Genomic DNA, 22014 nt, shown 5'->3' on the forward strand with positions numbered 1-22014 from the left:
GCTCAATTGTAGCCTGCGCCCTGATGGTTTTAATTTGGGAACAATAAATCATTAGTTTTACTTAGTTCTGTGTACTCCTTGAACCAAAAGGTTTTAATTTTCTCATTTATATAAATAAGCTTTACACAATTCTATTTAATTGAGAGTTATAGATGAAATTCCCAATGTGCTCTTCTCCAAGGGATGGATGTTTGTGCAAATTAAGAGCAAACAAAGGCGTTTGCAGGCTATAAAGAATATTTCTTCTGTGCTGCCTGCCATACACATGCCTGCAGACACCCAGGGAGCTTTCCTCTATTTCAACCAAATGCACAACATTTGTATTTTGAAATAGAGGTGTAAAATCTAGTGGAGACCGCAGCAATGTACTCAATTAATTCATTAACTCTGAAGTCTACTCCATGTCCGTGTGCAGCCTCTAGCGATGCCCACGGCAAACAGGTATGCAGAATGAAAGGACACATCCCTTGGCTTCACACCAAGGATGATTTGGATGCTTCTTCTGTGGTTCTCATGTTATGCCTCAAACCTAGGGGTAATCCCACGCTTGTCAACAAGCTTCAGGAGTGCTTCTCTTAAAATTAAGCTCCACAATTTGAATGATTTACTTCATGCTGCTTCTGGAGCTACTGGCATATTAGTTCCATCAGGTTACCCAGGACAAGTGGAGTGTGACAGCTGTGGTTTAGGTCTCCATGCAGCCACTTCAAATTCGACAGGTTCACCTTTTTTCCATTTTACAGATGTGATCTCACTTCTGTCAGAGGTTGGTTTTGATATCTCCCAGTCAGCTTTGCTATGTAGTTCAGGTCCAGCAACTGCTTAGGGAGTTTAACTGCATGTATGTTCCTAAATCTCATGCAGCAGAGAGCTCTGTGCCTGTTGGCTCTGACTCTACTCCAGCGTGACAGGAATTGAGGATGAGATTTTCAGTGTAGGCAGAATGCTCACAGCCACATTTCAAGTAAACTCTCTGTAGTGTGGTGATACACTCTATGTATTTTCACTTGTGGCTATATGTTACTGAACAAAGTTCTGGTTTTAATGTATTTTCCAGCTTGTAAACTCCTGCAGGAGCATGCTCTGCAAATTAAAATGTCCTTTTTTAACCCAGAACTTCTTCCCACTCATTTTTTACCCTGTTAGGACTTTCTGAGATTCTTCTATGCATAAACATCATAAAATTAAGTTTAACCCTCCCTGTAAACCAGGAGTTTAGCCAGCTTAACAGTTATTTCACACCACCAATTGACTTACCCATTTATTCATTCTTTATTTGTATACTGCCCACAGTTTATTAGGTACTTTACAGACCATCCATTCTCTGTTTCAGCACTTTCATCTTACAGGAATAGGTAAGTCTGTAATCAGGACAGGAATTCTCCTTAGATTATCCCAGCTTTGATGACTGCTTTACTTGCTCCTTACTTTTCACCAGTCTGATAGTCAATAGCCTGGCTTTTTATTTTTTCCCCCTAAAAAGTGCTGATTAGGTGTTCGGGCTTCACCATTACACCTGGTTGCACTGCAAGAGGGGTATAGGTTCATTGTGCTCAACTCCAGCTTCCATTTCTTAAGTTCCCAGAGTAAACCACTCAAGTACATTGAACATGAGAAGTATGGCAGAGCTAGAAGCTGGTATTAGAATCACAGAATCAAATAGGTTGGAAGAGACCTCCAAAATCATCCAGTCCAACCTAGCACCCAGCCCTACACAATCAACTAGACCATGGCACTAAGTGCCTCATCCAGGCTTTTACTTGAACACCTCCAGGGATGGAGACTCCACCACCTCCCTGGGCAGCCCATTCCCATGCAAATCACTCTCTCTGCCAACAACTTCCTCCTAACATCCAGCCTAGACCTCCCCTGGCACAACTTGAGTCTGCGTCCCCTTGTTCTGTTGTTGGTTGCCTGGGAGATGAGACTAACCTCCACCTGACTACAACCTCCCTTCAAGTAGCTGTAGACAGCAATGAGGTCTGCCCTGAGCCTCCTCTGCTGCAGGCTGAACACCCCCAGCTCCCTCAGCCTCTCCTCACAGGGCTGTGCTCCAGGCCCTTACCAGCCTTGCTGCCCTTCTCTGGACACATTCCAGTACCTCAACATCTCTGTTGAATTGAGGATTACTCACAGTACATAGCATCTTAAGGCTATCTAAGACTTTAAATGCCCAGACTGTGAGCAGACTATCAGTTCTGCACCAAAGGATAACAGATACATCCTTGCCTGAGCTAAAGAATCATTGCAACTGCACAAACCTGTGGCGAAATCCATCTGATGGCCATCTTTAAAGAATTATGGAAGAGGTAACTATTTCTATAATTCACCAACTTCAAAAGTATGTTTGACATTATTGTCGGGAAAATTATGTTAACCATGGATTACTGTTACAATCAAAGTATGTAGTGAGAAGTCAGGAGGCTTAGTAGTAAATTTTCAAAGCGGTGCGTGGGGATTTAGCCGTTTGACTCCCATTAACGTCAATGGGAGTCGCGCGGCTAAATCCCTGTACACTGCTTTGAAAACTGACCCCTGCGTGTCGATGGACCCCTGCTCTAAGAAGTTCCAGATGACCATGTAAGCACAGTAAAGAACTATTTCAGCATGTGCCCTTGTTCATTATTGTTGTTTGTACACATCTGAAAGTATTTTCGTTCCTAGGCGCGGGGGCTGTTTCCAGCACTTGGGTTTATAAAACATGGATTAAGATGGGCAAGTGCTCAGCGATCTGAGGAAGCCATGCACAGGCCCAGGTGGAGATATGCATCAAAAACTTAACATCCATTGCCAATTGTGATGGTTTGGGAATTACCCGCCCCCCCCAACTCACACACACAATGAAATCACCCAGACTAGACTCAGCCAGCTGGAAGTTAAGGAATGAAGCTTTGTACTTACAGCTTAGTACAATATACAACCAGATATTTACAATATACCACAAATATATATAACCATATACAGAAATATACAAGTTAAAAGTAATACAGAAACACAGTACCCTTCCCAGATATCAGAGTCACCAGGAGGGGCTCCCAACCACCCTTCCACCTTCTTTCCACTCCTCTATCTTATCCCAGAATCTGCCTTACATGCAAGGTGACTTTGGAGGATTGGCACCGGGGTTAGAAGCAGAGTGATTAGTTGGGTTACACAAATTCAAGCAGAGCAGCAGAAGCCCAGGGAGAGAACACAGACACCAACTCTGACAGATATAGACACTTATCTATGTTTGTGTCCTTGCTTTTATACATCTCAGTAAGCCTATGAGTGCAGTAGCCACCACCATTGTTTCCTGTGCACAGCCTATCAGCTAATTTTTCTCATTAAAATATTCCAATTAGCCTCAAAGCAGCACACCAATGCACTTTACAGAGTTAAAACTTTTATCTGCTTCACCTGTATTAGTCCACAAACATCAATTAAGGCTGAGGAATGTATCAGATTTAGTCCTCGCTCATATGCAGTGGTGCAGCTCTTTCATGGAGAGAGTGGTCAGTGGAATGAGCTGCCTAGGGAGGTGATGGAGTCACCCACCCAGGATGTCTTTAAGGGTCCTTTGCATGTGGTGCTTAGGGAGATGGTTTAAGGTGAATCTTATAGAGCAGGTTCTAGGTTGGACCTGATGATCCTGAGGGTCTTTTCCAACCTGGATGTTTCTGTGATTCTGTGAAACGCCATCTGCCCTGCTCCTGTTTACCTCAATCAGTCCTAAACTCAGCCACAAATTACATTTCCTTCCCTTTACCACTCAATCCTGTTTCCTGTAGGAAGCAGGAAGTTGCTGGTCACAGTTTTAGGGAAGCACAGTTTTCCCTTAAAAAAACACCATGAATTACAAGTTCATTAGAAACATCTTTACTGGAAGAGGAAGGTGATCCAGATTAGCTTGAAATCTGTTACGCCTCTGAGTCTAAGAAGAAAACCTGAAAATTCCATTTTCACTGTGACTGCTGCCAAAACAACCCCAAATACATGCAGCAACTCTTCAAGAGAGAAATGTATGCTTGGAATTGGTTTCATTGGAAGCATAACTGTAGTCAGAAAATGCAGATAAAAAGACACAGATTTACAAATTATAGATACAGTCTGACAAAATTCTCCTGCAAGGAGTTTTAAGTGTCTGGCTCCTGGTTAACATACCCACACTCACTTAATAGTTGATAGAGACACAAACACTCAGACTTTCCTGCAATATTTAGAGAGGACACCTGAGTCAAGAAAAACACTTAGCTGTTCATTTTCTGAAATATCCTCCCCAAGATGATGAGGAATGAAGAATTTTTTTTCCCTGAGTATGGATTTTTATAGGACATACGCATGGATCCTTCCAAACTACTGATATGGGAGAATCAGAAGTTCTTTTAACACATAGAGAAACATAGAATCCCAGAATGGGTTGGGTTGGGACACCCAAAGGTCACCCAGTCCAATCCCCCTGCAGTCAGCAGGGACATCCTCAACTAGATCCAGTCAACTAGTGGTGTGTCCCAGGGATCAGTGCTGGGCCCAGTCCTTTTTAAGATCCTCACTGATGATCTGGAGGAGGGGAGAGAGTCCAGCAGAGTCCAGCATCAGTGAGTTTGCAGACGACACCAAGTTGGGAGCACATGTCAAGCTGTTAGAGGCCAGGAGGGCTCGGCAGAGAGACCTAGACAGGCTGCACAGATGGGCACAGTCCAATGTCAGGAGTTCTAACAAGGCCAAGTGCCAGGTTCTGCACTTTGGCCACAACAACCTCACGCAGTACTACAGGCTGAGGACAGAGTGGCTGGAGAGCAGCCAGGCAGAGAGGAACCTGGGGGTACTGGTTGACAGCAGCTGAACATGAGCCAGCAGTGTGCCCAGGTGGCCAAGAAGGCCAATAGCATCCTGGCCTGTATCAGGAACAGTGCGGCCAGTAGGACATGGGAGGTTATTCTTCCCTGTATTCAACACTGGTCAGGCCACACCTTGAATACTGTGTCCAGTTCCAGCCCTCTCAATTCAAGAAAGATGTTGAGATACTGGAAAGTGTCCAGAGAAGGGTGACACTGATGGTGAAAGGCCTGGAGCACAAATCCTATGAGGAGAGGCTGAGGGAGCTGGGGTTGTTTAGCCTGGAGAAGAGTAGGCTCAGGGCTGACGTCACTGCTGTCTACAACTACTTGAAAGGAGGTTGTAGCCAGGTGGGGAGTCACCGTCCCTGGAGGTGTTCAAGAAAAGCCTGGATGAGGCACTTAGTGCCATGGTCTAGTTGACTGGATGGGGCTGGGTGATAGGTTGGACTGGATGATTTTAGAGGTCTCTTCCAACCTGGTTGATTCTATGATTCTATGAATATTTAAACTGGCCAACTTGGCTCTGCAGTGCTCATAGTGCCACTGCAGAACCAGTAAAGCCCAGCAGAGACACTATAACGGGCAGCTGAGAGCTGCTGATGCTACCCCAAACTCATGTCTGACCATGGCCATGAGATGCCACTGAAATAGAGCAAAAAGGCTTTGAACACCTCATAACTACAAGACAGCATAACTGTTTTTACAGGACAGGCTCTGGTTTTGATCAGTTTTATTATGTGAACTTGAGCTCTGCTGTGATGGATATTGAACACATACAGCAGGACACAGCTCTTGCCCCACTACAAACACACACTGCAGTGGACCATGTACTATAATGTGTGCTCTTTTGTGCTAGTGAAAGACAAAGAATATGGATTTAAATTAAATCTGCAAGAAAAAAATCACAGGCTCACAGAATGGGTTGGGTTGGAAGGGACCTTAAAGATCATGCAGTTCCAACCCTCCTGCCATGGGCAGGGGCACCTTCCACTAGCCCAGGTTGCTCAAGGCCTCATCCAACCTGGCCTTGAATACTTCCAGGGAGGAAGTATCCACAACCTCCCTGGCAAACCTGTTCCAGAGTTTCACCACTCTCACTGCAAATTTTCAATTTCCACTCTCAATCTCCCCTTTTCCAGCCCAAAACCACTGTCCCTCATCCTATCACTACAAGCCCTTGTAAAATTTCTTTCCACCTCTCCTGTACCCCACTTCAGACACTGGAAGGCTGCTCTAAAGTCTCCCCAGGGCCTTCTCTTCTCCAGGCTGAACAGGCCCAACTCTCTCAGCCTGTCCCCATAGGGGAGGTGCTGCAGCCCTCTGAAATACAGAGGCAGAAAGCTGAGAAGTGGCAGAACACTAAATAAAATTGTCAGTCCCAGTTCATTAGCCTATTACCAGAGCTCCATCACGCTCTGCTGAGCTGGGAGAAAGGCCTGCAGACCAGTATGACCAGATTCCTCCCCAGGTCTGCTCGGTGTAACTCGCGCAGCAGCAGTCTGGCTTGGGTTACAGGCACAGGAGTTTGTTTTCCATGGTATCTGTCCTCATAGCACATATTCAGAGAGTTATTTAATCCAGTCTCCACTCTCACTGCACAATATTCACCAGCTCTCCGGATGGAATTTTTATTTCCATCAGTGGAATGTATGAAAGGAATATAAACTAGGCCATAAAGAACCACAATGTTGCCTAGAGACAAAAGGCTTGCTCAGGGCACACAGCTTTCATTAGAGGGAGCAGGAAGTGCAAAGATGATGTCAGAGTGACAGAGATTATCTGTATAAATTGTGTTATCATTTAGCCCAAACAAACAGCGAGGAAAGGCTAACCCCCCTCCCTTTGAAGACAACAAATAGTTGCTAAGTTTGACTTCTAATGAAAGCCATTTTCAGTCAAACACAAGATAGGCACATCAGTTTGGGCCAGAAATGAAAATCTGTTGTAACAGCCAAAAGGCAAAGGCAGCCATAAATACAGACCTCAGCCTTTGCAAGAATCCCTTAACGAAGCCTATAAAACTGATTATATCTTCAGGGCCTAACTCAAGAGCAAATTCTTGCTCAGAAATAAGTAACAGCCCTGCAAGCGTCACTTGGAGGCCAGTACAGGAACAAAGATTGAGGCTAGGGAGTCCTGGTTTCAATCTGAAGATGGTGGAATACAAATTGCACCACATTTAGAATAAACAAGGAATGAGCCAGCAGAATCTTAGCTGCACGTCAGTTTTGCTGAGAGAGAAACCATTTCCAGAGGCGGTCAGAAGAAACACTGCGTCATTTCTTTTAACACAACAGAAATGCTCTTTGATTATTTAAAAGCCAATTGCAAAGATTTGTCTTCAAAACCTCCTATTGGAGGTTTAATAGCAAAGAGGTGCAAGTACACTTACCAGCAACACTGCAGTAAAGTAGAGACTTTTGTTTTAACAAAATCTATATTTATATGATTACATTTCCTATGGTTGAGGGCAGCTGTAATTAATGGATTTCCCTCCTTCCCCTAATGCAGTCATTTGTCAATTTAAACACAGAATGTCCAATCAATTTTGATGTATTTAGTAAGCAATTTGTCAAAGAGTACTGCATACCAGTTAATATATTAATTCTTGTCATTGGCCTGCTTCTGACAGCCGCAGGTCATCTCCATAAAACTGGTCTTGATGAGCCAAAACTCTTGCCTGGAATATGAAGGTGCCCTTTGCAGAGCCAGAGGACAGAAATCAGATCTCATTTCAGTCAATGCCTTTTTCTGGGGGGGAGCTTTTGGTCTCATGTCAAGAGTTTTTCATTAATTGTCCATGTTCCAGAGATTTCAGCTACAGTCTATTCCTCCAGTGCAAAAGTGAATTCCAAGAGGAAGGGCACAAGAAGAGGAAACAAGAAGTATGAAACAAGGATATGAGTCTCCTTGCTGCCAGCCAAGTTACCAACTGATGCTGCAGCTCCATCCAGTACCATGCACACCTCTGTATGAATCTAAACGTGCAAAAATGCAAGGTACAGAAGTCAGACCAAGGAAACAGGGATTCAGTCAAACAAGTACATATAACCTGGGGTCACGGTAAGAGAGAGTAAAGTACTCATAGAGAGAAAATGAACCTGAATACAAACAGCAGACTGTGGTGGACATGAAAAGCACACCTGAAGAGCAGATCTCAAGAGTTTATGCTTCCAGAAGCATCGTAGTTGCTAAGTACTAAACAGGCAGAAACAAGTGGTTTTAAAGAACAAGCCATGATGAGACTTGGCAGTTCTCTGAAGAAAGCCAACTCCTTTGCACTCTTCCTGTGGACAACAAAACCCTTCCTATGTCACTCACACAATGCTCCTCCTGCTGTCAGGGCTTCCATGACACTCCAGCCACACCAGGTGGTAGGATGCATGTTAAGGAGAAACATCTAGGAAGAATAAAACACAACTTAAATTTCCTTCCTGTGTTGTGATTAGATTTATGAGTTGCTCAGAACATCAGCAAATAAAAAGGGAGCCCTAAAGACATAAAATCTTCTGTATTAAACCTGAGAAGGGCAGGAAAGAAACCTCTAGCACCTACCACCTCTTGGCACTGGTCATTTTTACTTTGACCAACTGCAAAAAAAGCCTGAACTAGTGAGAAGCAGGATACTGATGCTTCATACAGGCGAGCAGGTTGTGGAATTTAACATTCAAGTGCACTTTGAAGCCACGAGCTTACAGAAAGGCCCAAAGCTCTTGCTGCCCATGTTCTCACCTCTCTGCATCAGCCACAGCCGCGATAACACGCTCAGGTAGATACGAACTGCATGCTCTGATCCAGGTTTCTGCAGCAGATGTCACAGATGACCTCAAAGCAATGAAACAGCTGTGCTAATCCACTTAGAAATACCCTTGGGATAAAGGTCTTGGACACTTGTTGTACCAAATATTTCTGCAAACAATGGCTCCTTGTTAGCTGTGAAAGTAACTCCGAGATTCCCTACAAATATTAAAAGCCGAACCATGTGTAAATAACCAGATGCAGTGTTTTGAGAACATTCTGCCTTTATCACAACTGCTCACTGGCCTCCTTTATACTTTTTCAGAGATTAAGGAAGATTTTGGTCCTGTGTTTTGGCATCAAACTACATATTTATGAGAACCTGCAGCGCGTAGCCCTCCAAGCAGCCTGCCAGACGTTTCATTGTTCCGTCCGTCTGCTGACAGAGGTACTCTGTGCTAAAAAGCACACTGAGTATTTTTCAATGACCCAGGGGGCAAAGGTCACTTATTATAAATGGATAATGAGACCTAATGCAATGTTCTGAGTGTGGACAAAGAAAGGGTCTATCCATACCCCCTTGTGACTTGGTCATTCAGGCTTTTATTTCCCCTGCACACTTAATGTAGCCAAACAATTGGCAGAAATGCTATACAGAAACTGAGAGAAACTGCTGTATTCTGCCTCTGATGGACAGATACAAATAGTGACCCTGAAACGGCGCCAGAATTCCTCTTACCACTAACGTGGCAGACAGATGCAACATTCACCCTAACCCCCTATTTAGCCATTTGCTGGCAATTAAACTTCCTGACGGAAGCGATAGCAGATCAAACCACAGGCTTCAGCTAATGTCAGCCCATTACACTGCTGCAGGTAAGCAGAGCCAGAGAACTCCTTTTTACCGTGGCTTTAACAGGGGGAAAGCTAACAGGTGTCTTGGGCTCTTTTGTGTGAATCCTGCTTTGACTCCATCTCTTCAGGAACTTCAGTGAGTAGCTTCAGATAGAATAAATCTAGAGGTCAAATAAAACTTCAAAGGAGATCCGATATACACAAACATCTCTGTAAATGCCATTTTTACTATCTCCTCTAAATACCTTTTTGTCTGTAGTGTTTATTATTCTATTTTTCTTGACTTTCCACACCCATCTAAAAGAATTAGCAGCAGGGGGGTTAAACGAGATGATCTCCAGAGAGTTCCAACCCCTGTTGTTCAATGAGTCTATAAAGTCCTCTTGTGTGAACTCAAACCTGAATGAAAATTCTTCATGCAATAGGAATAATACAAATTCATTATTTTGTTGACTCAGTCTTCTTCCTTTTCAAAGTCTTCAGTAGAAAATCATTTGAAATGTGTAGTATTTGAGCTGTTGATGACACAGTGAACCACACCCAGTATTTAGGATAAATGTGATCTGTGTATATAAGCACCAATGCTCACAGAAAAGTTTTTGTTGAGACTGCTTTGAACTTCAATAGAAACTAAAAAGCAGTCAAACTACTTTCACAAATGCCCAGAGCTCTCCAAGCAGCATTTTGTGCTCTTGGACCCATATTGCAAGAACTACCTACTACAGCTTACATATTTATATGAAAGCATTAATAGTATGCAGGGGAAACTGAAGGAAGCAGTATGGATGCTAAAAACATAGAACACCAGAGCAGAGAACTGGGGAGGGAGAGGAGGAAAAGGAAGGAATCTGTCGCAAGCTGCAAGGACTTGCAAACATAGGTATTTGTGAATCAAAGCTACTTTTTGCAGACTGCAAAAAGCTACTTTTTCAAGACTGCTCAGTGTTGCCCCTGTAGCTCAAAGGCACAGGTGACACAGTGCTGTGTGTTATTAACGACTTTTACAAACTATTTTCTACCTCTTGAGTTGTCTTCCTTTTTCTGTGCTCACCAATAAAGATCATCCAGAGTACCAGATCCTAACCCTGTAGTTTTCCTCAACATTTTGAGCTGAGAGCACACGCAACAGATGGACAGGTAGAAGCAGCAAATCTAATCTGGCACCAGTGCTACTTTTACCAGTCACATTCAGACATTCTGTCTTTTGGTCCAGATGTCCACTTTCTGCATTTTAAAATGTCTGTGTCACATAACATGCTGGCATTAGCCACACTGACAACTGTGCAGAGGGTCTAGTTTCCCCATGGGGCCCTTTACGTATGCCAAGAGTCGTTCCCTTGTGAAACTTTGACTGCTTTATCACTTTGATCTTGACTATACCCAAGACACAAAAGAAGAGAGACATGCTGCTCAATATTCTTCTCTTTTTGGGATGGTCAACATAAAAGATAACACAAATATTCATTTCTCTAGAAAGCCAATCTAAAATAACTGAGTTCTGCTCTAAGCTGTAAGATGCAGGCAGACAAATGCTTCTGCATGTGCCACGCCATGCACATTGGCTCCCTGTGAATGACATGGCTGGGTTAGACACAGGAGGAGGCAGGTGGGCAGCCATCCCTGGAAGCGATGCCAAGGCTCCTAAGGGAAGCAGCTGTCTGAGACTCTGCCTGGAAGCAACCCAGCAATCAGGAGTTCCACGGCAGAAGGAAAATGCAGATACATTCACTTGACACTGAGTATTGAGCTCATGAAAGAAAATGGCTAAAAGCACGCGAAGAAATGAAGTGAGGAAACCCTCCCTTTAGGAGATCCAGTGGGCCACACTTGCAAGGCCTGCCAAGCACATTCTGGCTCTACAGAGCTTCACAGCTCTGATTCTTATCAACAAAAGAAGCTGCTCTCTACCCCAGTGTTACAGGTTAAGGGAAGTTAAGGACACTACTAACACAATGGTTTACACAAAGCCCTATTCTGTGCAAACCAGAACATGGACTGAGATGAACCTACATTTAAAAACCAACTAAGAAAGTCACACACAGCTTAAGACATGCACACAAGACAAGACAAAAAGTTGTCAGCTACTTACAGCCAGCCAGAAGATACTGGTAGTACTGCACAGCATCTGCAGCCAGGAGCAGTGGATGGTTTGCATTAAATGGTGGTTGGAGTTCATTCCACTGAGGAGTTCTGAGGTAAAACACAAGACTATTAATATTTTAGCTAATACAGGGAATGTAAATCAGTGTTTCTGTCATCACATGTAATTATCTATACAAGCTCACAAAATGTTTGTAATTATTTAAATTAGCTTGTTCAAACACTGCAAACACCACAGGCAGCCCAGCAGCATGAGCAAACCCTGCAGATCATGAGGCAAAGACAATACTTGTGGCGAGTATTGCGCAAAGAAAACCCTCTGGAGGCAGTTTGGAAGCAGATTTAGGACCATTTTATGTCATGCTGACGTTACATAAACACACAACTGAAAGTGGGGAACTTTTTTTGTCCTGCTAGCTTGCAGTGCTTGGGCACCGCGAAGTCATTGAGCACTTAGAAACTGTGAAAACAGAGCTGTGTAAAGTTATGAGCTATTGATCCAATTAGAATTTTCAATTCCATTACAACCTCTTCATTTCAACAATAATGGGCCAGAAGTCTGTGTTGTAATTTTAATTAGGGTGGGCCCATTCCTAAAGAGCTTGGTAAATCAAGTATTGATCAACCTAGCCCAGCCATAAGCAGCACTAAGGAATATAGGAGCCAAGAGAAATCGATAGGGAAATATCTTAAAACGTCAAAAGCACTGACAACAGTTTCTCATCAATTTTTGTTTGCTTTCTTCCACATGTCAGGAATGATTTCTTCAACTGTCTTAGGAAACGCTGCCTTCAGCTACTTACAGGATATTTTGCCCAATTCTTTGCAATGCTTCATGGCAGAGCTCTGGATTTTCACACTATTGAAATAATTGAGTTTAGATCCTCTATCAAAAGCTAAATTAAACATGACCACTTAAAATCACCAGCTGATGAGGAGCTCTAGTGATTCATAAACACGTTCATGGAGCCTCACATCTACAAAGTATTTTGATGCTCTTGTTCAGACACAGAATGATAGAACATTAGCAGTCAGAAGGGACCTCTAGAGATTGTGTCCAGCTGCCCTGCCAAAGCAGGGTCACCTAGGGCAGGATGCACGGGAACACATCCAGATGAGTTTTGAAAGTCTCCAGAAAAGGAGACTCCACAACCTCTCTGGGCAGCCTGTCCCAGGGCTCCAGCACCCTCACAGCCTCACAATAAAGAAGTTTCTCCTCATGTTGAGCTGGAACTTTCTGTGTTAAAGCTCATAACCACAGTTCCTTGTCCTGTCACTGGGCACCACTGAAAAGAGCCTAACACCTTCAACTTCACACCCAACACTCAGATATTTATAGACATTGATAAGATCCCCTCTAAACCTTCTCCTCTCAAGGATAAACAGCCCCAGGTCTCTCAGTCTTTCTTCATAGGAGTGCTGTTCAAATCCCTTAAACATCCTTGTAGTTCTCTCTCTTGGACTCCCTCCGCTAGATCCTGGTCTCTCTTGAACCAGGGAGCCCAAATCTGTAAGCATGTAAGCACTGACAGAACTATTTGAAAGGTAGGCTTGAATTTGCTATCCAGAGTCCTCTCTTCCAATGCAAAGCTTTTAGGAGTCTTTAAGATAAAAATAGAGTCGAGTATCACAACACAGTTCATTTACTGCTTCCAAACCAAAAAGATCACAACCATCTTCTGGACAAAAAGTAGAAAAAAAGAATGAGCTACCTAACCAAAGTCCAGCTGGCTCTTGGGCAGGTCATCATTTCCAAAGGTGTGTCATCACTGATCTTGGGGGCAGTGCTGAGGGGACGCGGCTCCAGGACATGCTCCACTAGGCTGCCGTAACAACTGATAATATACAGCGACTCCACTACAAACTGTTTGGATTGATCTGTTTGCAAGGAGAAACAAAATCTTACTACAATGGCACAGCAGAAGCAGAAAAAAACCCCACACACATTTACAGAAGTAGTGACCTCTTAATCTTTTAAATCCCTTGCATTTACATGCTTGCAGTCCAAAATGTGACTGAAAGAAATAGAAGAGATGGAGATACAAAAACAAAATTGTGCAAAGCATACAATTTTCCTCTTGTTTCCAAAAGAGAGCAATATCTCATACAGGGTAAGGTGGGACAGAGTTTCTCATAAAGCTGTGTTCAGCTAATCACACACTGCCAAACAGATACCTGCTTATTTCCTTTAGCAAAGGTGTCTCACCTTTACCTCACAGTGAAACTTCATCTAGTATCTTTAGTCTGAACTACCAAACATTGCTCTCTGTCAACATAGCATAAGACAAATTATTTCACTCATTAACATTCTTGCAAATTTCCCTATTTACCAAAAGCCACCCTAATCATGTTACCAAAAAATCTTCTTTGTCACTGTGTTTAAGGAACAACATCTACAGACAATCATAGAATCACTAAAGCTGGAGAAGACCTTTAAGAGCATCAAGTCCAAATGTAAAGTACATCTTTTCAGGAGCTACCACAAAATGACAAAAAACAGCAAATGGAAATGGAAATTGAAATTCAACTTTAATTTTTGTAATACACCAACCTTTTTCTCTTTTCAGACCAGGATTGTTTGCAAACCACGACCTTGATGATCCGAAGACTGCAGCGACACAAAACTCTCCTCCCACAGACTTACTAGGTGAAATCTGTGGAGCTGGTTTGGATTTGCTAAAAAGAGAGAATGAAATAAAATTATGAAGGTTAGTTCTTGATAATGAGGATGTGTCTTGCTTAGTAGGCATTCTAAGATATTAGCTCAGAAGTGGTGACTATCTGCAGCTGCCATAAGAATTCAGCAGGGTGTACAGCTCCTTGGTGCTTCTTGGTAATAGACCTAAGTTCTCCTTGCTCATTGAACTCATTAACTTGAGGAGGAGAACTGCCTCATAATGGAGAATTAGTTTTACTGTTTAAAACACCCAATACTGAATATTTCCACCTAACAGAAACAGTTTCTGAACTGAATACAAACATTTGTAATTGTAAGTCGTTTGGGAATGAAAATACGGTGGTTGTTATCTTGTTGCATTGTCAAAAGAAGCTCCCAATTGCTGCTAAACCTGAATGCTGACAGCTGTAGCTCAGTACAGTCCTGATGGCACTGAAACCTTGATGGTAGATGTGACATGAGAAAATGGGAAAGAGGGACCAACATGCTGAGGATACACAGAAAGGGAAACAATGAGCTAGGTGTTAAAATAAATGAGGAATTCTGCCAGGTAAAAAGAGATGAAGGTGCATTCTCCTCTGGAACTCCAGAGTGTGCACACAGCACAATGCTTTATAACCATGTTTCATTCAAATGTCATGTAGTGCTTCAGATTCCTGCTTACAGCAATCCAAAGATAACATTCTGCTTTGTATCAACTCAAAATTAAGCCCATTTCCTCAGTTCATTAAACCAGCATTTCACCCTCTCCTTAAAAGCTGTTGAGAATTTCACAAAGGACTGCTCCTTCTCCACACTCCCTTTTTTAATCCAGTTGTTTTAATTGGATTATTTTAGGTTTCCCTCTCTATTTCATTGCTCCCTTCTCTTGCTACCTCTTCCCTCTTTCTACAAGAAAAGCAAGTTAAAACAAAACTATTCTCCAAGATGAGTTTCTCTGAAACTCCTGCAACCTGCCCAAAGATCTGTGTCTTGGGGCTGCATAGTTCAGTTTTGTTTGTTCTGAAAGAAATGGCAAAACTCTTACTGATCTCAAAGCCTTCACTTCCTCCCAATGACTAGCTGTAGGAAGTGGCAGGTAGAAAATATGGCATATGGTTAAGAACACAAGAGCCTCCACGATCCCTGTCACCCAGCCTGAAACATTTCAACCTGAACTCATCTAGAGCAGCAAATAATTTTTTGTAGCACACTAGAAATTAGGTAATTCAGGAAAATGGGAGAAAGGACTAATTGCTTGCACTCCTGCTGTGTTTTCAGAATCAGAATTCACAGTAAGTGTAACCAAGCTTCCCAACACCTTGCACAGTGTTACTCTGCCAGTCTTACAGATGGACTTGCTGAAGCACAGAGGGACTAAGCTACCTGCCATACATAAGCTACCTGACACACAAGCCTGTGGTCACACCTTTCATGCAACAGAAAAAGTAATAATAATGTTAGCAGGCCTTTCCAAAGGAACTCCATCACACTGGCCAGAGCCAATGGAAAGATTCAGTCAAACTCTCCCAGCCTTAGATCAGCCTTGAAGCTCTCTGCAGGCAGGATGTCCCAAAAGAGCAATCGCAATTTATAGTCAGTAACTCTGATATTGAACCACCACAAAGCACTTAATATCCAACTATTAAAACTACAGCTTCAGATTACTGGGTCAGAAATCTGTGTTCCAAAAAGTTCCTGACTATAAATCTATTACTTTGCTTTCAGGAGCACTCAGTGATCTGTATTAGAATATTTACACTGATATTAACATATTGCATAATTGTTAGATGCTATTCATTATGGATTCCTGCCACTTTGAAATAGTCATCTGTGACAGAAATGCTATTTCTATCCAGGTCTGGGACAAACTGTTTACTAATAACTGGGTCTAGCTCTCAGCTTCCAAACATTCACACAGTAACATACTTGCATCATCCCTGGAGGCATTCGAGACATGTGTGGATGTGGTACTTTGGGACATGGTTTAATGGCCCTGGTGGTGTTGGGTTGAACTTGAGGATCTTAGAAGTCTTTTCCAACCAAAACAATCCTATGATTCCATAAACCTTAGAGGAAATGGTCTAAGCTACATTCTATTCACTTCACATCTTTCAGGTGTACATCTCTCAGGGCATGCATTTCAGCATTGGTTTCAGTGTCCAAACCTTTTCCCTTCAAGAAGGATGTTCTGCAGACAGAAAGAGCAGGCCTTGCAAATCAGGACTACTCATGCGGTTAAACTTAGTCCCCCAGAAAAATACCAACCCACCAAAGATGCCTGGTGTATCCTGCTGGCTTAGCCATGCTTCTGAAAGCACTGCTGAGATGTCACCAGCTCCATTCTGAACACTGCTGTAACTAAGGAAGCTTTCATTTTAACACCACTTTGCTTTATCTCTGTGTTTTCATCAATACATTTCAACCCAAATTCCCTCCCTTCAGCAAACCTCCAAAGCCCAGTTACCCAGTTATTTCCACTATCAGTAATGCCACGAGAAAAATATGTTTTCATGTCACTGTTATACTTTTAACACCTTGGAAACTATCAATCCTCATTATGACACATGCAAAATCCTCTCAGTTTTACAAATGAGAAGGAAACAATAACGTTGAAGGTAGGTGGTGAATGACTTGTTTCTGCTATGAACTGCTCTCTGCTTGCTCTTGGCTTGTCAGCACTTCATAAATTGTTGAAAGAACTGAAATTAAGGCAAGTTTGGCCTCTCTTTTAAAAACAGCTAATTTAAAAGAATCTTCACAATATAGCAACTTTCAAAAGATTGTGCCACAATGTTCAAATGGCTGCACAGTATTTTTACTGAAAATAGAAGAGCACAAAGTTGTTTGGAGTCAATTCTTAGAGCAAGAAAGTGAAGCAATCTTCAGAAAGGGTAAGCAGGACCCAGGTAACTCTAGACCAGTCAGCATCACCTCTGTCCCTGGAAAGGTAATGGAGAGGCTTATCCTCAGCACTGTACTTAGCCATATCAAGGACAAGAAGGTCATTGGGAGCAGCCAGCATGGTTTTACAAAGGGGAAGTCATCTTTGACCAACCTAATAACCTTCTATGGGGATGTAACCAGGTGGAGAGATGATGGAAGTGCAGTGGATGTGCTTTACCTTGATTTCAGTAAAGCATCTTGACACTGTCTCTCACAGCATCCTTATAGCTAAACTGAGGAGGCGTGGTCTGGGTGATGAAGTAGTGAGGTGGATTTGGAACTGGTTAAAGGAAAGAAGTCAGAGAGTTGTGGTCAGTGGGACAGAGTCTAGCTGGAGGCCTGTAACTAGTGGAGTTCCCCAGGGTTTGGTGCTGGGACCAGTATTATTCAATGACCTCGATGAGGGCATGGAGTGAACTGTCAGCAAATTTGCTGACAACACCAAGCTGGGTGGAAGGTCTGTCACACTAAAGAGTTGTGCTGCCATTCAGAGACTTAGGCTGGAGAGTTAGGCAGGGAGAAATTTAATGAAGTTCAACAGGGGCAAGTGTAGAGTCGTGCATCTGGCAAAGAACAATCCCATGGATCAGTATAGGTTGGGGACTGACCTGCTGGAGAGTAGAAAAGGAGAGAAGGACTTGGGAGTCCTAGTGGATGGAAGGATGGCCATGAGCCAGCAATGTGCTCTTGTGGCCAGGAGGGCTGATGCCATTTTGGGGTGTATGAGAAGGGCTGTGTTTAGTAGGTTGAGGGAGATTCTCCTTCCCTTCTACTCTGCCCTGTTGAGGCCTCGTATGGAGTACTGTGTCCAATTCTGGGCCTTCCAGCTCAAGAAGAAGAGGGAGCTGCTTGAGACAGTCCAGTGCAGAGCCACAAAAATGATTAAGGAAGTTGAACATCTTCCTTATGAGAAGAGCCTGAGGGAGATGGAGCTTGTTAGCTTGGAGAGAAGACTAAGGGGTGACCTCATTCATGTTTCTAAATATGTAAGGGGTGAGTGCCAGGAGGATGGAGCTGACCTCTTCTCAGTGAAGCCCAGTGACAGGACAAGGGGCAATGGGTGGAAGTTGAGGCATAGGAGGTTCCATGTGAACCTGAGGAGGAATTTTTTCACTGTGAGGGTGACAGCACCGGAACAGGCTGCCCAGGGGAGTTGTGGAGTCTCCTTCTCTGGAGATATTCAAGAACTGTCTGTATGTGTTCCAGTGTGATCTGCTCGGGGTGATCCTGCTCTGGCAGGGGGGCTGAACCAGACGATCTTTAGAGATCCCTTTCAGCCCCTGACATTCTGTGACGGGACCAAAACACTCACAGGCTCACACTGGGTTGGAAAGGACTCTCAAAAGTCATCTATCCAAACCTCCTGCAGTGAGGATGGACACCTCCAACTAGATCAGGCTGCCCAGGGTCACATCAAGTCTGATTTTGAAAGTCTTCAGGGACCCCACTTTTGATTTTTAATGTCTCCAGAGACTCCACTCACCTTTATAATTTCAGCTTTCCACATCAGAAACAATAGCATAATGCTTATGACACAAGGAGGATTAAGAAGCTTTGTGCTTCTTCCTGTCTGGGTCTGCTCAACTACACCAAGAATTCAACAAGACACAGCAGTATTTTTATCCTAATTTATCTCTGCAGAAATCTCCAGCAGGAGAACAATAGTAATAAATATATAGATATATCTTTCCTCTATGTAGCTCTTGTTCTGCTACAAATTTAATAAGAGCTGTGCCTCAGCTGAAGACCATGTTCATGTCATTTCAGTTACCAACAGCTGCCGCTCACCTACCCTGGCTGAAATCAATGACAAAGCCACCTACTAATCACAGAAGAACTGAAAACTTGAAAACTAAAAGCTGGAAGTCAGCTTAATCCCAAACTCCAGCTAAATATCAGAGTATTGGGGAAAATTTACGTTGTTGATAATAAAGAACTTCTGTAAGAGTTAAGTGTGTTTCCATTTGGAATGTAGAAGCATGGAGATGTAGATGTGCACACGTCCAGGGAAAAGCATATGTGAACACTTCCTACTGAAATGGCACAAAAACTGAGGGCAGCAAGGCATAAGAAGAAATTGAAGACAGTACTTTGTCAGATCTTAAAAAGAAATGCAGAGACACAGCAATGGCATGCAAATCCTTTGATGCTGGTAACACAATAAAAAGAGCTTAAAAGCTACTGAAACAATTAAATTCTACCACTTGTTGACTTTGGGAATGAATCGAACTCTGCTATAAGCTCTGGAAATGTCTTTGTCTGGAACAAAATTACAAATGGTTAGATTCAGATTGGATGTTAGGAAGAAGTCCTTCACCATGAGGGTGAAGCTCTTCACCATGAATGGGTTGCCCAGGGAGGGGGTGGAAGCCCCATTCCTGGAGGTGTTTAAGGCCAGGCTGGATGAGGCTCTGGACTGATCTAGGGTGAGGTGTCCCTGCCCATGGCAGGGGAGTTGGAATTAGATGATCCTTGTGATTCCTTCCAACTCTAACTGATTCTATGATTCTGTGGTTAGCTCTTTATAAAAATGAGAACCAATGACAATATTTTAACCAACCTGGCCTGGAACACCTCCAAAGAGGAGGCATCCACAACATTCCTGGGCAACCTGTGCCAGTGTCTCACAACCCTCTCTGGAAAGACTTTTCTCAAAGAGCTTCATGTCTCATAAAACACTGCTGGCTCTTAAATTTGTCTTTTAGTTCCCAGTGGAACAAGTGACAAGCCTTTCAAAACTATAAATACATATATTGCAGAAGGAACTGCTTTACAAATTCAATCTTGATAATTCAAGCAAGAGCCTGTGAAGTCTGAGAATCAGGTTGATTTTATATTCCAAGCAAATCAACTTTCAAATCCATCAAATTGATACACCCAAAAGCATTTCTCCACAGCTAAACCCACTGAAATGGAAACATGGATAAGTTCTGAAGGTATAAGTTTTAGCCAGAGCACATAAACAGCAACAAAAGCATCAGGAGAAAAATACTGCATGAAATTTGCAATTACACATAGAATTACTGTGAAAGCAGATCTGTCTCCAAAGACATAAATTTGAATTAATTTATCATTGTGCCTAAAACGAGAAAACAAAGACATGTTTCCAGTTGTCAAATCATGAATAAAGCAAGACAAAGCAAGAAAATAAATGGTAGGCTCCTTTATTTGCCAGGCAACAAGCTGTCAAATCTCCATTCATTTTGTTTACACAATTTTAGGTCTTATTAAGACCTTAATGGAAACAACATGATTCTTTCCCCCACCCAAGTGTGTTTTTTATCCTAATTTCTCTGTAGGCTAGTCAAGACCATATTTCAGAGCTAGCACTGGCATTAAACAAACCACAAAAGAGCCTTGTGAAAGACAGACAACAATTTTTTAGTCCATTTCATATATTCCCCTCTTTAATCTAGGCCTTTTAATCTTGCCTCAATCTAAAATCATTTCTCTCCGTGCAGGGGGTGACCATCCCGTGCCATTTTCTAAGACAATCCACTTTCAAAACTCTTCTTCCACAGCCTCTTCAATTCCTAGATCATCAGAGGGGCATTGCAAACCACCTTTAGAAATGGTTCTTGGGAAGACCACATCAGTATCAGCTATTCTCCCAGAATAATGGAATGCCACTTCCTTTCCTTTAGTGTCACATTTAGTACCTTTGCTTATCCTATTTTTGGTACAGTTCCTACTTTCTACTCTGCCTTTCTCTTAAAAGTCACTTAAAGACTTTTTAAGTCACTCTTAAGGACTTCTTTCTGCCAAAGGTAGGAGTTTGAGAGACAAAAGCTGGTGACAGACGTGGAACAAACTTCTAGTAGTGAAACAAGAGCCACACATTAGTATTTTAACAGCTAGTAAGTATTCTTAGCTAAATTTAAAAAGCAACCCCAAACCCTAACAACTTCCCCCCCCCCCCCAAAAAAAATACAAACAAACAACAAAACACCAAAACAAACCAAAATCCTCCTGGTTGAAAGTTTCCACATTTTCTAAGCAAGAGTTAAGATGTCTAAACTGTTCCCATTCCTGTTGCCTAAAATTTCCACCACCTAACCCACTTCTCATTATTAAAAGGTGACTGGAGGTTATGTTGCCCTGCTTGAACTCTGAACCAATGTCTTCATTCCTGTATAAGTGAAAAGCAGAATGGAGCAATAGCTTCAAGAATGGAAGTGAACTGGACTTAGTTGCCCTATTTGACTGCCCCAGAGGTGGAGACGATTGTGGACTGCTCCAGACTGTGCCGAGAGGGACTCTAAGAGAATCTGCAATGAGTAATTGAGACTTTGCAGTGGATGCACAGACTGCAAACATTTGAGTGAGAATGGACTGGGACTGTCCATTATTTCATGTTGAGTGCTATTGAGGACAATGCAGAAGGAAATAGAGTTCCTTTGTTTGTGAAAAAGAATTTGTTGGGAAAAATTGTACGGGTGTTTTCTGCCTTTGGGTGAGGATAGAATCTGTTGAAGGGGTGGTTATTTCCTGGTGTGTTCTACAAAGGAATTCTGATTTGGACTGAGAGAGTTTGAGCTTAAAGTACGTACAAGTTGTTACTGAGTTTCTTTCAGATAGTTGATGTCATCTGAGAAGTCCCATTTGATGAGCAGAGTTGTGTCCAGAAGAAAAGCAGCGGAATGATGCAGGATTTGGATGGCACTGTTCACTATATACAGTCTGTTTCTAGTTAGGTGAGTAGTGTGATGAGCAGGAATTATGGGATGGAATAAGGGGTGGAATATCCCAGGTTGAGAATTATAGGGTTAGATTGTTATTCAATCCCATAATTCTGCTATCTCTTTATAAACTCACAACAAGATTGGCTCTTTCTCCTTTCCTTCTCCTCCTGCTCTGTGCCTGGTGGAAGCCGCTTTATCAGGAAGAACATGTAAGCAG

At 42.7% G+C, this 22014-nt stretch overlaps 1 protein-coding gene across 15 annotated transcripts in view; it reads right to left on the minus strand.

The window, feature by feature from the left end:
* The window catches only part of BCAS3 (BCAS3 microtubule associated cell migration factor), a 413259-nt gene that overhangs the window by 245600 nt on the left and 145645 nt on the right, over positions 1 to 22014 (minus strand). For all 15 annotated transcript variants that reach the window (XM_064166577.1, XM_064166584.1, XM_064166578.1 and 12 more), the window contains 3 exons: positions 14065 to 14189; positions 13226 to 13391; positions 11503 to 11603 (listed from right to left, as the gene is read on the minus strand). In XM_064166577.1, coding sequence (XP_064022647.1) covers positions 11503 to 11603; positions 13226 to 13391; positions 14065 to 14189 — 392 coding nt within the window. The remainder of the gene's footprint in view (positions 1 to 11502; positions 11604 to 13225; positions 13392 to 14064; positions 14190 to 22014) is intronic.

Source organism: Pogoniulus pusillus, chromosome 27 (assembly GCF_015220805.1).
Source record: "Pogoniulus pusillus isolate bPogPus1 chromosome 27, bPogPus1.pri, whole genome shotgun sequence".
Classification (NCBI taxonomy): Eukaryota; Metazoa; Chordata; class Aves; order Piciformes; family Lybiidae; genus Pogoniulus; species Pogoniulus pusillus.